The 15,480-nt window shown below is 41.6% G+C and overlaps 1 protein-coding gene across 7 annotated transcripts in view; it reads left to right on the top strand.

The window, feature by feature from the left end:
- EGLN1 (egl-9 family hypoxia inducible factor 1) overlaps positions 1-15,480 on the top strand; it is a 71,413-nt gene that overhangs the window by 46,556 nt on the left and 9,377 nt on the right. Inside the window, exons 3-6 of one of the 7 annotated variants that reach the window (XR_009498037.1) lie at positions 5,094-5,230; positions 7,909-7,976; positions 9,019-9,350; positions 10,016-11,559. The exons of 1 other annotated variant lie outside the window; for it this stretch is intronic. Coding sequence is in view for 5 of the 6 variants with exons in the window: in XM_059900461.1 (XP_059756444.1) it covers positions 5,094-5,230; positions 7,909-7,976; positions 9,019-9,083 (270 nt within the window). In the remaining variant the exon portion in view is untranslated. Of the gene's footprint in view, positions 1-5,093; positions 5,231-7,093; positions 7,185-7,908; positions 7,977-9,018; positions 11,560-15,480 lie in introns of those variants that run through there. 5 more of the 7 variants (XM_059900462.1, XM_059900461.1, XM_059900465.1 and 2 more) reach the window with 5 other exon arrangements.

Below are 15,480 nucleotides of genomic sequence, written 5' to 3'. Positions count from 1 at the left end.
CATAGGTGAGACTGTCTTTAAAACGTGGAACAGTTAAACATTTCTCCTTAGATGTGTTTCACTCAGGTGTTAGGAGTGGATCTTTGTTAACATGAAACAGATCCTAATAGAACTCAAAAAGTAGATTTCCCTTACTTCGGATGTTGAAACATTCATATCCAAAATTTAACTTTTCCAGAAGTATCTTCTATTAAAGTAATATCCCTTCTAATAGTTTTTATAAAAACACTTCCGAGAATGTTTGTTTTATCATGACTTTTGCGGGAGATTATGTGTTATGATTATGAAGAGTTATTTGCTCTTTAGCGCCTGCATTTCGTGCTTTGCATTGTTGCAGAGGTGTTGTCTGGCCCTGGGCTATGGGTTATTGGAGGCAGGATTTCTTCGTCCCCGGATTATGAAAAACTAGAAGTTTATCGGTACTGAAAAACCCTGTAAAACCAGTTAGAATGTACAGCGCATCCAATTTCTCGTGTTGCAAATATTTATTCCCTTAACATCAGCCTGAGTTTCACTTAAGTTTAAATGATTTAAACTTTAGAAGTGTGTCATGTATTATTGCACTGGAGGTTGTATAAACTAATTTTTCGTTGATTTTTTTTTAAAAAATCTCTTTTTATTTACATGTACTGAAGCAAAATATTTAGATAGAAAAGTGAACATAATGTATAGCCCAGTGGATTTTCAGAGTGAACACACTTGTGTAGCCAAGGTAATTTTTAAAAAATCAAATAACCTTTAAAACACCTTCTTCCACCACACGCATACACACACAAATGGAAATCACCAGGTCTTAAATGTGAAAAACTTAGTCCTGTTCTAAAAGCAAATCCTAAAACTTAGAATATGCTCACAGTGATCCAGTAATCTTTCTATATCATACTGATTTAAAGAATTTCCTCTGTCCTTGGGCTTCCCTGGTGGCGCAGTGGTTGAGAGTCTGCCTGCCAATGCAGGGGACACGGGTTTGAGTCCTGGTCTAGGAAGATCCCACATGCCGCGGAGCGGCTAGGCCCGTGAGCCACAGCTACTGAGCCTGCGCGTCTGGAGCCTGTGCTCCGCAACAAGAGAGGCCGCAACAGTGAGAGGCCCGCGCACCGCGATGAAGAGTGGCCCCCGCTTGCCGCAACTAGAGAAAGCCCTCGCACAGAAACGAAGACCCAACATAGTAATCAATCAATAAATAAATCTTTAAAAAAAAAAAAAAAGAAGAATTTCCTCTGTCCTTGATACTCTATGTAGAAAACCCTAAAGATTCCACACAGAAACTGTTAGAACTGATAAATGAATTCAGCAAGGTAGCAGGATACAAGATTAATATACAGAAATCTGTTGCATTTCTTTACACTAACAATGAAATATCAGAAAGAGAAAGTAAAAAAAATTCTGTTTAAAATCACATCATAAAAAGAATATATCTAGGAATAAATCTAACCAAGGAGGTGAAGGACTTATATGCTGAGAACTATAAGACACTGATAAAGGAAATCAAAGATGATGCAAGGAAAAGGGAAGATAGTCCATGCTTTTGGATTGGAAGAATTAATATAGTTAAAATATGGCCATATAACTCAAAGCAGTCTACAGATTTAATGAAATCCCCATCAGATTAGCCATGACATTTTTCACATAACTAGAACAGATAATCCTAAAATTTATATAGAATCACAAAAAACCAGAATTGCCAAAGCGATCCTGAGGAAAAAGAACAAAGCTGGAGGCACAGCCCTCCCAGACTTCGGACTATACTCCAAAGCTACAGTAATCAAAACAGCGGGGTGTTGGCACGGAAACAGACATATGGATCGGTGGGACAGAATAGAGAGCCCAGAAACAAACCCACACACCTACGGTCAATTAATCTTTGACAGAGCAGGCAAGAATATACAGTGGAGAAAAGACAGTCTCATCAGCACGTGGTGCTGGGAAAGTTGGACAGCCGCATGTAAATCAGTGAAGTTAGAACACACCTTCACATCATGCACAAAAATAGACTCAAAATGGCTTAAAGACTTAAATATAAGACATGACAACATAAAACTCCTAGAAGAGAACACAGGCAAAACATCCTCTGACATAAATTGTACCAATGTTTTTCTTAGGTCAGTCTCCCAAGGCAATAGAAACAAAAGCAAAAATAAACAAATGGGACCTAATCAAACATAAGCTTTTGCACAGCAAGGGAAACCATAAACAAAAAGAAAAGACAACCTATGCACTGGGAGAAAATATTTGCAAACAGTGCGACTGACAAAGGCTTAATTTCCAGAATATACAAACAGCTCACACAATTCAATAACAAAACAAACAAACAACCCAATCAGAAAATGGCAGAAGACCTAAGTAGACATTTCTCCGAAGAAGACATGCAGATGGCCAACAGACACATGAAAAGATGCTCAGCATTACTAATTATTAGAGAAATGCAAATCAAAAGTACAATGAGGTATCACCTCACACCGGTCAGAATGGCCATCATCAAAAAGTCTACAAATAATAAATGCTGGAGAGGGTGTGGAGAAAAGGGAACCCTCTTGCATTGTTGGTGGGAATGTAAATTGGTGCAGCCACTATGGAGAACAGTATGGAGGTTCCTTAAAAAACTAAAAAGAGTTACCATATGATCCAGCAATCCCACTCCTGGGCATATATCTGGAAAAGACGAAAGCTCTAATTCAAAAAGATACATACACCCCAGTGTTCATAGCAGCACTATTTACAATAGCCAAGACATGGAAGCAACCTAAGGGTCTATCAACAGAGGAATGGATAAAGAAGATGCGGTACATATATACAATGGAATACTACTCAGGTACAAAAAAGAACAAAATAATGCCATTTGCAGCAACACGGATGAACTTAGAGATTATCATGCTAAGTGAAGTAAGTCAGACAAAGACAAATATATGATATCACTTATACGTAGAATCTAAAAAATATTACAAATGAACTTATTTACAAAATAGACTCAGACATAGAAAACAAACTTATGGTTACCAAAGGGGAAAGGGGGGAGGGATAAATTGGGAGTATGGGATTAACAGATGCACACTACTATATATAAAATAGGTAAACAAGGATTTACTATATAGCACAGGGAACCGTATCCAATATCTTGTAATAAACTATAATTGACAAGAATTTTTTAAAAAATATAGATATGCACACATATATGTATAACCGAATCACTGCTGTACATCCAAAACTAACACAATATTGTAAATCAACTATACCTCAATAAAATGAATAAAGTTTAGAATTAAAAAAAAGATCAAGTAACATAACAAATGCAAGAATAGAAAGTATTACAGAAGTGTGACAAGTAGTTAAAAGTAAAAAATGTTACTTTTCTGGGAAAAAAAGAATTTCCTCTGTCCTACTGCAAGTTCAAAGTAGAGGTAAGTTTTACTGTTAAGTATATTTTGAGGCATTATGTCAACAAACATGTTTTTTTGTTACAGCTTTTAAAGTTTGAAATAGAGACATAAATTTGGTAATTCACCTCGAGCCCAACGCACAAAACAAATTGCTATAAATTTGGTTAAAACTTAAATTTTTTTTCTGATTTTGTGAGTATCTAGAAAACTAGGAATATGTTTGATCAACTCTTAAATTCTACATTTTGTTAGAATCTAGGTTCTTTCTAGGCTGATCTTTTAATTTTTATATGACCTGTCCAAGGTCATTAATACATTGTTTTTAAATTAGCATATAAGCAGAAAAAGTCTTCAGTATTTTTATATGTAAAACTGAAAACTTTCACTGCAAGATTGCACTGAATATGTACACTGTGGCAGAAGTTGTTCTGGGTGCTGGAAACAGCAGAAATAGAACTGTCCCTTCCAGAGCTTGGGCTGCAGTGGAGGGTACAGGTCAGTAGACGGACGATTAACAGTTGGCTTTGCCAAGTGCAGGACAGATCGCTGTGGGAACACGTGGGAGGCCGCCTAATTCAGTGATCAGGGAACGTTTCCCAGAGGAAGACCGGACGCTTCAACTACGTGTCTCTGAACATTTTCAGCATGTTCTCGGTCACAGTCTAGAGCTCTTGTAGATGTCTGCATGAGTGCTTTGGGAGTTGCTCGGAACAACGCTGGAACCTGAGGAAGGAAGGCAAGGGAGCCGAGTAGCTTGAATCTACCTTACTTGACAGTGAGCCTGTAAACAGCTTCTCTGGCTGTCATGGAACCGAGGAATAGCCTCAGCCTCCGTGGTGTCCTGATCAAGTATCAATGTGCCTTTCAATTTAAGAGTCTACCTGTTAGGAGTTTAGTTCTCCAAGGGTGAAGAGCTACTCACTTGGGTGGGGTTTACCTCGCTTTACTCCCCCCGCCCCCCAGATTATAATTACCACAAGGACAACATCTGCCTGAATTATTTCCTACTCTGCACCCAGGGCCCAGGACAGGTCCCAGAACAATAGACACCCAGTCAGTATCGGAGTGAATAGGTGAGTCCGTCTGGTCCCAAACAGAGAAGGATATTTGCTGGGGTAAATAGTAATGATCCTTTGTGAGGGGAGTCCAGTTGTACAGGCAGGGAGTCATCGATGTGTCAGGCCCAGTCTGGGGAGGGAGAGCTACAGTTTCTAATAATGACTGCAGCGCTGATGACAAATGACACTTTCTACTGATTTAGTGAATTCCTTGAAAGGCATTAGATTTGTGACTGCCCAATTAAGGGCAGAGAGCTAGTTCTTTGACATACTTAAACCATTTGCAGTAATTTAGTCAAGATGACTAGATATGGATACATTTTTAAGAGTAGGTTAAGCAAATCATCACCATACATAAATAAGAAATGCTTACTAGTTTTTCAGGCTTTCAAGTGTCATTTTAAGACTTTTGAGTTCAGATCATATACATCTGTCTCATCAAGTATTTACAAAATTCCCTAAAAGAAGGAATGAATGTTTCCTTGTATTGGTGCATGTACTTGAAATCTCAGCTCACCTTCCAACCTCGTTAACCGAGATATATTTGTGAATAATCGATTTAAGACTTCTGATATCCTGAATCGGTCTTTTTCCCCCCTAAATTTAATTTTGTAGCATTCTTGGTCACTCATGCTTACATATTTGGCCCTTTTCCTAGGTAAGTGGAGGTATACTTCGAATTTTCCCAGAAGGCAAGGCCCAGTTTGCTGACATTGAACCCAGGTTTGATAGACTGCTGTTTTTCTGGTCCGACCGTCGCAACCCTCATGAAGTACAACCAGCATACGCTACAAGGTAGTAGTCCTCCCTTTAAGAAAGAATTGGTAAAGAGCATGGTAGGGTAGGAGGGGGTAGCTAGGATAAACGTGAACATTTTCTAATGCGTATTTTCCTGTTCTTCACTTGCCTTTATCATAGGGCCTCGGTCGTAACTGTTTAATTTGAATAATTCTATAAGATTGATTCACAGTTGGTACCAAATGCTTGTGAGTCTCTTTGCACAGCCTCTCCTTGTCTGGGGTCAGACAGGGAAGCACGGGGCTCCCGTCTTCCCAGCCCTGTTTCCTTGTTTTGTGCATCTCTTAACTACTATCCGTTCTCGGATCTGGTGAGAGTATTCACGTGGGAAATAAAGATTAGATAGAGAAGGGAAAGGGCAGCTTTGTTAAAGGTGGTCCGTCAGGGGTGGGGGGCAGAGGGATGACGTAGAAAAATGATACAGAAAAGAAAAACACATAACCAGAGAGGAGACATACAGAGGAAGAAGAGTAGAGCAAAGACAAGTAGAGAAGAGGTATTTGGGAGTTAATGTTGGAAAAATCACCCTTCAGCTTTAACAGTAAGCATCTGTCAGGCTTGTTACACGCTTCTCCGCATTATTTTCTACGTTACACTCTCTTCCTACCAAGTTTAGTTTTCTAAACCTATTACGTTTCATGTATTCTTAAAAACATTTCATTTACCATTTACCATGACCCAATTAAAATGTTTAGACTATTAAAATGGAAGATGTTACAGACATTGTTACCAAAATGAATATTTGGGGAAAAAAAGTGCTACTCTTTAAATACCTATTTTTCATTATAGAAGGGACTTTGAACATTACAGTAGTGAATCACCGGCATGCAGTTGCCGAGATCCCTTGGGTACGCAGGGAGAAGAGCTGCCTCTTGATAATGATGTCAGAGACGGGCCAGCATTTGATGCGGTTCAGACTCTGAAGACTCTGTCACCTGTCCCTCCTTCTTGCGTCTCTCCGAGCCGTGTTGCCTCAGCCCTGATGCATCGTAGTGAGTGCTGGCTGAGCAGGGTGGCTAGCGGCCAAGAGAGTCCCTGGGTGGAGGCCGGGGTGCCGTCACATCCCACGGCGCGCCGTCCTGAATCCCCGTCTCGCCTCTCGTTCCCCCCAGTGCCCGTCTCTGCCCCAGAAACCGCTTCACAGACCTTCCTTTTTATGGAATCTCGAATACGGTGTGGTTGTAGCCTTTCTAGATGAAGATAGAACCAACATTTTAGGTGGTAAATAGATGCCAGACGATTATGGAGTGCTCCAGGGGTTTGGAGGAGGGAGACGGGGCTGTTGGATTGGAATCGATGGGTCCAGTGTCGCCACTGGGCCTGGAGTGAGGAGGAGCGGGGAGTAGGGCAGCGTCGGCAAAGGCCGGGAGCGAAGGGCGAGGCTGTGGAAGTCCAGCAGAGGTGGCCGTGGGGAGGAGGAGCCTCTAGACAGATGGGTGAGGGGATAGGGCAGGAGAAGCAGGGCGACGCCTGGTACTTTACAGCTGTCTTCTGGGAAGGCCTTGGGGCAGGTATGAGAACTCTGATGACTAAGTAACTAGAAGTTTAGGGCAGGTGCAGAAGACACAGGAAAGTGTTTGTCTGTGCACCTTCCCTATTGCCACGGCCACCTGACAAGGATAGAAGAGGCTGCGTGGTAGGAGAGGGGCTGGAGCTCTGGAAGCCGGGAGGCCAGACCTCGAGCTCAGCTCTGTCCCTTTCCAGCTGAGTGGCCTGGGCCTTTGGCCTCCCCCGCTGCCCAGACTCCCAGACTCCGACTCTACTCTGCCTTTGACTCGTTGCTTCCGATGTGTTACAGGATTTAGTTCTGTCACGTTTGCTGGCTCTTCATTTGATCAGTCAGTGTTGCTTTCCCCCCAGCGAACACTGGCCAGAAGCCGCAGGACACTCTGACCGATTGCTACGTTCTACTCAGGAGCTGATCATTTGTAGCATGCTTTCACTTCCTGTGGTGTGTGCACATTTTCCACGTTATTGGTACCAAAAGCTGTAACTGAGTGCCTTGTGGTATTTAATAAACCAGAGATTCTTCATTATTTGTGAAATGAGATATTCCAAGTGAGTGATGAAATTTTCAGAAAAATGAAACAAAACATAGTATAACTGCTTTGATAAAAATCCTAAAAAATGCTTAGCATAATTTAACTTTCTGGATGACTCCAGGTTGTAAAATTGTAAACCCCCATCACGATTTTTTGCCGGTATGTGTGTATTGATGTCCTCAGAAGTGGTGGAGACTGTCAGCCCTCCCTTGCTCTACAGGGCCCCTGGCCTTGAGTCCTTCTCTGTTTCTCTTCTTTTCTTCTAGAACTTGTGCTATTGATAGTGTGCTTTTTCTGTAACAGCCACTCTTACCTTCTTGTTGTCTGTTTCTGATCTGCTGTGGGCTTGCAAAACAGATAATCAAGTAGGTTAAGTAGGTATTAAGAAAGTCATAAAAACTCATCAACTCTGCCACATAAATTGTAGCTCCTCCTGGTTCTCTGCGATACTCCTGAGCATTGGGACGGCTGATTAATAAGTAAGTGGGTTGTCACTGTGCTCCCTTATCATCCGATGTCACCCCCAAGTTAGGCACTGTTTTGGCATTGCAAGCTTTAGTAGACCTTTGCAACAGCATATGCTTTGTTTTCCCCAGTGTGATCATTCTTACGCTATTCTGAATTTTCTTTTAGGTACGCAATAACTGTTTGGTATTTTGATGCAGATGAGAGAGCACGAGCTAAAGTAAAATATCTAACAGGTAAACATTCGGGGCCAGGGTACACCGGAAGGAAGAGACCCCGCAGCCAGGCAGCGCTTTCCACGAGCCAGAAGACTCGCTCCTTGTTTCCGGCAGATTCTTAATTCCCCTATTTAAGAGGACTGCTCTTAAGTCATCTTCATTGTTATCTTGAACCATCAGAATTGCCCAAAGATGAGGAAAGTTTGAGACAAAGAAGTCTGGGAAAATCATTTGAGTACAAGCTGAGTTTTTCTGTGATAATCCTTTTCAGTCACAGGCTGGCTTCCTCTCATTCTCCCCGCAGAGGAAAGGTAATAATATCCTTTCCTTTTTAGATGTACATGCTCTGAAGAGTACTCCAGGTCTTCCATGTTAAATGTGGACATGAAGAAAATTAATACAAAGGAGATGAATTGAGATGCTGAAGTCAGTAAAGCAGACAGGCACGTGGAGTCCGTGTCTGCCAGTGGCGTCCATAGGTCACCCCCAGTTACGGAGTGTCTCCTGGAGCAGTTGGGTCTGAGGTCTCCATCAGATGGACCACTGACCTGTCTTGTCTTTAACCCTACCTTGTATCTCCACACACCTGCTCAAGTTCGTTCATATTACTGATTTAACTAGCTGGATTTTTATGAGCCCGTTGATAATCCTGCATCAGCCTTTTATAAAACTATAGAAGTCGAATGTTCGCGCATTTTCTGTGCATTTTTAAAGTCACTATTTGTGCCAGAAGCCTAGCAGTGCGCCTTCGGTGATGCTGGACACACTGCTCTTACAGCACTTCGAGTTGCTTTTCGAATAAAAGGAGACAAAAATCGTTCTCTCTGTGTAGAGGAGGACTTTTCCCTGTGAGCGTTTACTAGTTCAGCGTCTGTGCGTGCCTCGTAGTACAGTCCTGAGGGTAGCTTTCGGAAGTGCAAGCGTGATCATTTTCAGATGATGTGTGTTTGCAAAGCTGAAACACTGTGCATACTGTTAGGGACTCAGTGGGAAGCAGTAACAGAAGCTCTGTGGTGCTTACTGAATGAATGAATTCTTTTTTTTTTTTTTTACCTTGCAGGTGAAAAAGGTGTGAGGGTTGAACTCAATAAACCTTCTGATTCAATTAGTAAAGATGTCTTATAGAGCCTTTGATCCAGCAATACCCCACTTCATCTACAGTAATTATTGACGCTATTTGTTAACTTGTGAATACGAATAAATGGGACAAAGAAAATAGACCACCAGTTGGCAATTTAAGGAAACAGAAACAACTTTTTTGTGTTGCATCAAAACGAAGATCTTGACTGTGTGGCTTTGTACTGCATGATTGACTCCAAACCTGCGATGGGAGGGATATAAGTTATCAGCTGAAAGTGGCATTTACATCCGGACATGAAATAAGTGCCCTAGGTAGAAGTTTTTCATTCTTATATTTTGCCAGATCTGTCATCTAGCTGACTTCATTTCATCTCTCCCTTTTTTATATAGTCAAGTTTGAATTTGAAGTAATTTTTGTATGATCAGGTACAATTTATCAAAACTGAATTGAGAAAAAAATTACAGTATTATTCCCCAAAATAGCATCAATCTATTTTTGTAAACCTCTTCGTACTATTAAATTTTGCCGTAAAAGGCCTCTTACAATGATTGTTGCCAGTGACTAATGATTACTTTAATTTTCTTTTTACTTAAAATAAGAAAAGGAGCACTTTAATCACCAACTGAAAAATCAGATTGTTTTGTAGTCCTGTCTTACACTAATTTGAACTCTTAAAAATTGCTGCTGTTGTTTTTCTGACATTGTTAATAGTGAAACATAACAGTAAAACCATCACCGTTGACTACCAATAACTTTTAGTTCATGTTTTGTAAGAAAAAATACACAGTAAAAAGGTTTTATCTTGTAAGTTACATTTAAAAAAAACTAAAGTGACTGGCACTAAATGAACTTGAGGCGATCCTCAGCATCAAGTTCCCAAGATAAAGGGCTTTCTTATGCTTTCAGGTATATATATCCTATAGATGTAGAAGATACTGTCCCCTTTGCTAAGACTTTTCCTTTTGCTTCCCGTCAGGTTGATTGTACTTTCGATTTTGCTGTTACGTTTTCTTCCTACTCCTGTGCCCATCTGGTCAGCAGGTCAGAACCTCGTTCCTGTTGGGTAGCGTCAAGGGGAGACTGTGTGTATCCAGACTGCACGGTGTCGTTACAGACTTAACGTTAGTGACGCCCCAGACCACTGCTGACGCACTCCCCAGACACAGCGCTCTTCGTCAGTACCGAAAGATGGATGTTTAGCTTCAAAACACAAAACACGAAGCAAAAAAACAGACACTTTTATGTTTTATGAGTTTGCTTTTTTACTTTTCAGGAAAAAAAGAGGGAATACTACAAAATCACACAAGGCCTCCCAGACTTCTGTTATTTAACACCTGAATTAGGACGGGTGTCTTAGACTTCAGTTTCCTAGGCTCTTCAGCAAAGCCCAAAGGGTGGTATCTGTATTTTGCATGAATTATGGGTGTAAGACCTTGCCCACTTCAGTTTTCCATCTCTATCCTTGATCTTCTTTGCCAAAATAATGTGAGTGTACAGAAATATTTCTGTATATTTCAACCTATGACAGTTTTAGCATCTGTATAGTTTGTACTCAGTTAGAGACCTTTTCTATGGAAAGCTCAGTAATTTTTATTAAAAGATTGCTATTGTTCATGTAAAACATGAAAAAAAAATTGTTTAGTGAACTGACAGTGTGGACTTAGGGTGGGATTAAATATTCAGTATTGTGATCCCACTTCCGGAGAACTTGCAGGAGACAATTACAGTTGACTGTTGTTTCTCCTCACCCGTGCGCAGTTTCGTTCCACTTCCTCTCCTAGTTCCATATAATACAGCGGAACGTCTCAACAGTAAGTGCCTCTGCCCCCTGCCCTCCACCCTCCCCGAGCGCAAGTTGTCTTTGCCAACTGGCCTGCAGTGCAGGGCGCTGCCTGAGGCCACAACTCAAAAGCGCTGTTATTTTTAGGTCTAGTAGAAATCGTACGATGTGGATGGGAGGCTTGTCTGTGAAGGTGTACAGCAACGGCCTTTTAATCTGGGAGCCCCTGTGTCATTCAGATGTGTTCCTCTGCAGTTGTGCAAAGTGTCAGATTCTACTACCTGTGGGTTTTGCTCGCCAGACAGGTTTTAAGTTTTGGGTTTTTTGGTTTTTTTTTTTGGAAAAGTTTATATAAGTTCTTGGAGATTGTTGTGAAAGGATCGAGAAATCGGGATAGCCATTCCTTTAATATCCATTTAAAATCTGTTCATTTCATGTTAGTGGGACCGTTAACTTGTCACCAAGCAGGACTCTATATAAGACAAAATTTAAAACTTTTTGTGGCCTATATGTGTTTAATCCTGGTTAAAGATAGAGCTTCTAATGCTGTTTTTATTCACCGTATTAACCAGCCGTAAAACACAGACCTTTATCAACAGCAGGCAAAGAATTTGAGGATTCATCTACAGATAGACTATAAAGTCATGTAATTTGAAAAGCGGCATTTCATTATGAAAAAGCTCTCAAGATGCTTGTAAAGCTAATCTAATTAAAAAGATGTATAAATGTTCTTGAAAAAATTATGCTTATTTCCGCCTGTCTTCTGTTGTTTTTTTTAATCCTTTATCATACACTGACTATCTTAATGGGCCCTTCCGTCAGATAATGTGCTTTTCTATCACACGTCTCTGGTTCAGTCCAGAGCGTTTGGTATTGCCTTTTATAAATGATAACAGGGGGAAGAGAGAGAACAGTAAACATGGGAGCCCGACAATTTCAGTGACATCCTGGGAGTACCTGGACTGGGTCCACGGGCTCCATGAGTTCTCTCTGGATTCTCCACATTTGGATTCTTGCCCTTTTACTAGGAGTTTTACACTGTCGAGAATATCTGTGTCACCCCTCTGCTGCAAAAAGGAAGGGCCACTAGGTTTTATCGCTGACCGTCACAGGTGTCCTATGTGTGTATGCAAGAAACTGAAGAGCTCTCACAATATGAGGTCAACGTACATGTTCATTTATCTCTTATTTAAAATATTTTTTGGTATGGTGTTTTTGTTATATCCCAACCTATCCTAGGGCATTTGGACAATTGTGCTGAAATACACCTGCGTGGATTAAAGGAGAGGGCAGATGAGTTAGGGATGAAGACTTAATTAAATTTGGTAGTGTGGTAAAAAGAGCCCAGACAGGATTGACAAATCTGTTTAGTTCTGGCTCAGCCACTTAATTGCGTGACCTTCGGAGCCCTTTTCATCTGAAAACAAGCACAGTAGCTCCAGTCTTAGAGTTGTGTGTGACCTAAGTGAAACACGTTTTTCCCAAGACGCACAGGGTTCAAGGATGAGAGCTGTCTCTTGGTTGTGGATGGCAATTTTATGTATTTATAGCACATATTTAATAATATAATTGTACATGGACTTTCAGAAGTACCCAGTCTCCACTGCTTCAAGAATAGGTTTTTAGACATCTTAATGCCAGGAATACGTTCCCCAGATTCTGCTGTTGATTTTAAGGCAGAGTCTTCTCATGATGTTGACCAGCAATTAAATTTCACCTGAAACATGGCAGTGCTCAAGGACGGACCATTGGACCAATGATATGTATAAAGGGCGTGGCCTCATGAGCCGGGAAGAGTGTTACAAGTAGAAAACACTTAAATATAAACCAGTTCATAAGACAGGGAGAGCCCACACAGCTGCAGGCGGCTAAAGCTCTTATCGAATGGATCACCTCTGCACTCTGAACAGGTGGTGTAGACGTTATTGGATAGGGAGTTACTGGATGAGATCTTTCATTGAGATTAGGCCTTTTTCTGCCAAAATTGTTATATTTCTATGCTCTTCTATAAAATGCCTTTACAGTTTTCTAAGTCAAAGGTATAAATGCACACGTAGCTAAGTCAACTTGTTCTGTAAGGGTTGTTAAGGAAAACGGCCCCTTGTGTTCTTCCCCTGAGAAAAGATTTCAACTCTTCTAAGTGATTCTTTGAGTACGTGCCCGGTTAGTCCTTAATAATGCAGTTGCGTCGCTACATTCTTGATTCTTCAGTGTTTGACATTTATCTCCTAACTTCCCCACATGGGAGGTAAGAATACAGGGGTCTCTCCAGCCCTCCTCCACTGCCCCTGCCACACCTCCCCGATCTCCTTACATAATTACATTGTAACTTAGGTCACATTAATGTTAGACTATCTCGGACTTCCCTGGAGGTCCTTCCCTGGTGATCCAGTGGTTAGGACTCTGCGCTTCCACTGCAGGGGGCACGGGTTCGATGCCTGGTTGGGGAACTAGGATCCCACATGCCGCGCGGCACAGGCGGAAAAAAAGAAAAAAAAAAAAAGGCTATTTGTGCTAATTCAAAGGTGAGACGCAGAATAAACCATGATGACTTTCCCGCAGTTTACTTTTTTCTTAATGTCTCGCTTGATCTTTCGTTTTCCCCTGTGGCGTCTAACCTGCAAGAACCTGGAGTGGTTGTCCTTTGTGCCTGGCGCACAGCCGTCTTCCCTAGACGTCCTTCCACATTGTTCTGGAGGTCCTATCGCCACTCTCCGTTGGGTCTCCCATTACCTGGGTCCCATGTCTTCCTCAATCTGGTGGGCCTGGCCTTCAGCACGTTCTGTGAAGGAGTATGTGGGAGCTCAGTTTTCTGAGACCAATGTCTTTTTTTTTTTTTTGACCCTCACATTTAATCGGTAACTTGCCTGAGTTTAGAAATCTAGCTTGGAAATAATTATCCTTCAGAATTTTGAAGGCATTGTCCAGGTTCTGAGTTGCAGTGTGGTTGCTGAGAAATCTGAAGCCGTTCCAGTTTCTAATTCTTCACACGTCATCTGCTTTTCCTCTGTGGAAGCTCACGGAGTGATTCTTTGTCCCCAGGGCTCCACCGTTTCACGGTGTGCCCGTTCTCCGCCAATACGCTAGGTATGCGAACTGTAAATTCGTGCCCTACATTCGGGGACGTTTTCTTAAATTGTTTCTCCCCTCCATCCTCTCTGCTCTTTCTGAACCCCCGTCATTCAGACAGTGCACCTCAGCTTTGAGCCAGTTGCTGTCGTCTGCTTCCTCTGCATCTTTGTCCTTTTCCGAGGAGACATGACTTTTTCAGTTCTGCCCGCGAGGGTTTCATGTCTGCTCTCACGTTTTTAATTTTCAAGAGCTCTCTTTTATGTTCTCTGAATTTTTAAAATATAGAAAAACCTATTCTGTTGAATAGACACAGTATTGAACATTGTTTTCTGTTGGTTTTAATTTTTGTCTGTCAGGTTAGAAGCTTTCCTCCCACATCTGATAGTTCTTGCTTGTGTGTTCATATTCAAGGGGGGAGTCCTTGAGCTTCTGGTTTTCCAAGGAATAGTAGTTGCTGCCTAAATCCGAATCTCTTTCACTATCTTCCCAACAAAGTCACCTGTAACCTGTACCTGCCGCATAACTGTGAGACACAGAAAAAAGTTCAGCTTATGGGAAACTAGAGCCGGCATCAGAATTCCTATGAAGGCAGAGTCAGGTGGAAACTATATGGTAAAGGGACAAGGGCAGGGGGCCTAGCGGTGGCAGCACACAGGGCAAAAACAGGGCCCCCAGCACGAGTGATGGGGATACTGGCACCTCACACCAGTGCATCACAGCGCTGCCCACTGGAGCATCAAGGGGAAGTCTGAATGAGATTGAAGGGGGCTGTGTGAGGAAGGTACCGTGTCTGGGACAGGGGGAGATGTCTCCTGGAGGCTTGATGATAAAGTGAAAGAAGGAAGTAAGGGTCTTACAAAAATAAAATTACAGAATCAGGTGAGACTCTAAGCCCCTACCCCCTCACAAAGAAAAGTGTCATCTCTGAGAAATACCGTATTTCACTGTTCCGACAGAAGAAAACACTCTTGAATCAGAAACCCCTCACCCTTGCCTACATCGAACCAACTGTTTCTGCAAGTCAAGGAAAAGAATACCTTTCAAAATGAGCCAAAAAGGGAAGAAAATATCTACAAACACTACTATCTATAAGAAGAAAAAAAACGAGAAGTATAGCTGCTGAAAATTCTCCCCTCAACCATAAGGCAGAAGAAAACTGCAACAATATTCGGTGTGAACTAAATATCCTCCAACAGGACTTGACTTGGCAGGAATAAAAATTAACACCTGAAATTCGAAATTCAAAATCTCAGAACAAAAATGGACCAAAAGATTCCTCAGGAAGCTGTGAAACAAGAGCTGATGTAACTCAGTAGAGAAATTGAAAATGACAAAATTAAAAAGATTAAATTGTGAGGTACCCCAGGAAGAACAGATTCAACTGAATATATAATGAAGGTCATTAAAAAAAAAAAGTAGGAAAGCAGCCCAAAGTACAAAATAAAATAGGCACAAAGAGTCAGAAAGCAGAATGGACACATACACGCCTGCTATACCAATGAGAATGAACAGTCTACAAATAACACCGGTGGCTCTCACAGACATGCCAAGAAGCTGGACTCCATCCTCCCCTCTGGGGTCCTATGGAG

Source organism: Balaenoptera ricei, chromosome 16, assembly GCF_028023285.1.
Source record: "Balaenoptera ricei isolate mBalRic1 chromosome 16, mBalRic1.hap2, whole genome shotgun sequence".
Lineage (NCBI taxonomy): Eukaryota > Metazoa > Chordata > Mammalia > Artiodactyla > Balaenopteridae > Balaenoptera > Balaenoptera ricei.
Note: the sequence above shows the minus strand (reverse complement) of the source record. Positions and strands in the feature narration are given on the sequence as shown.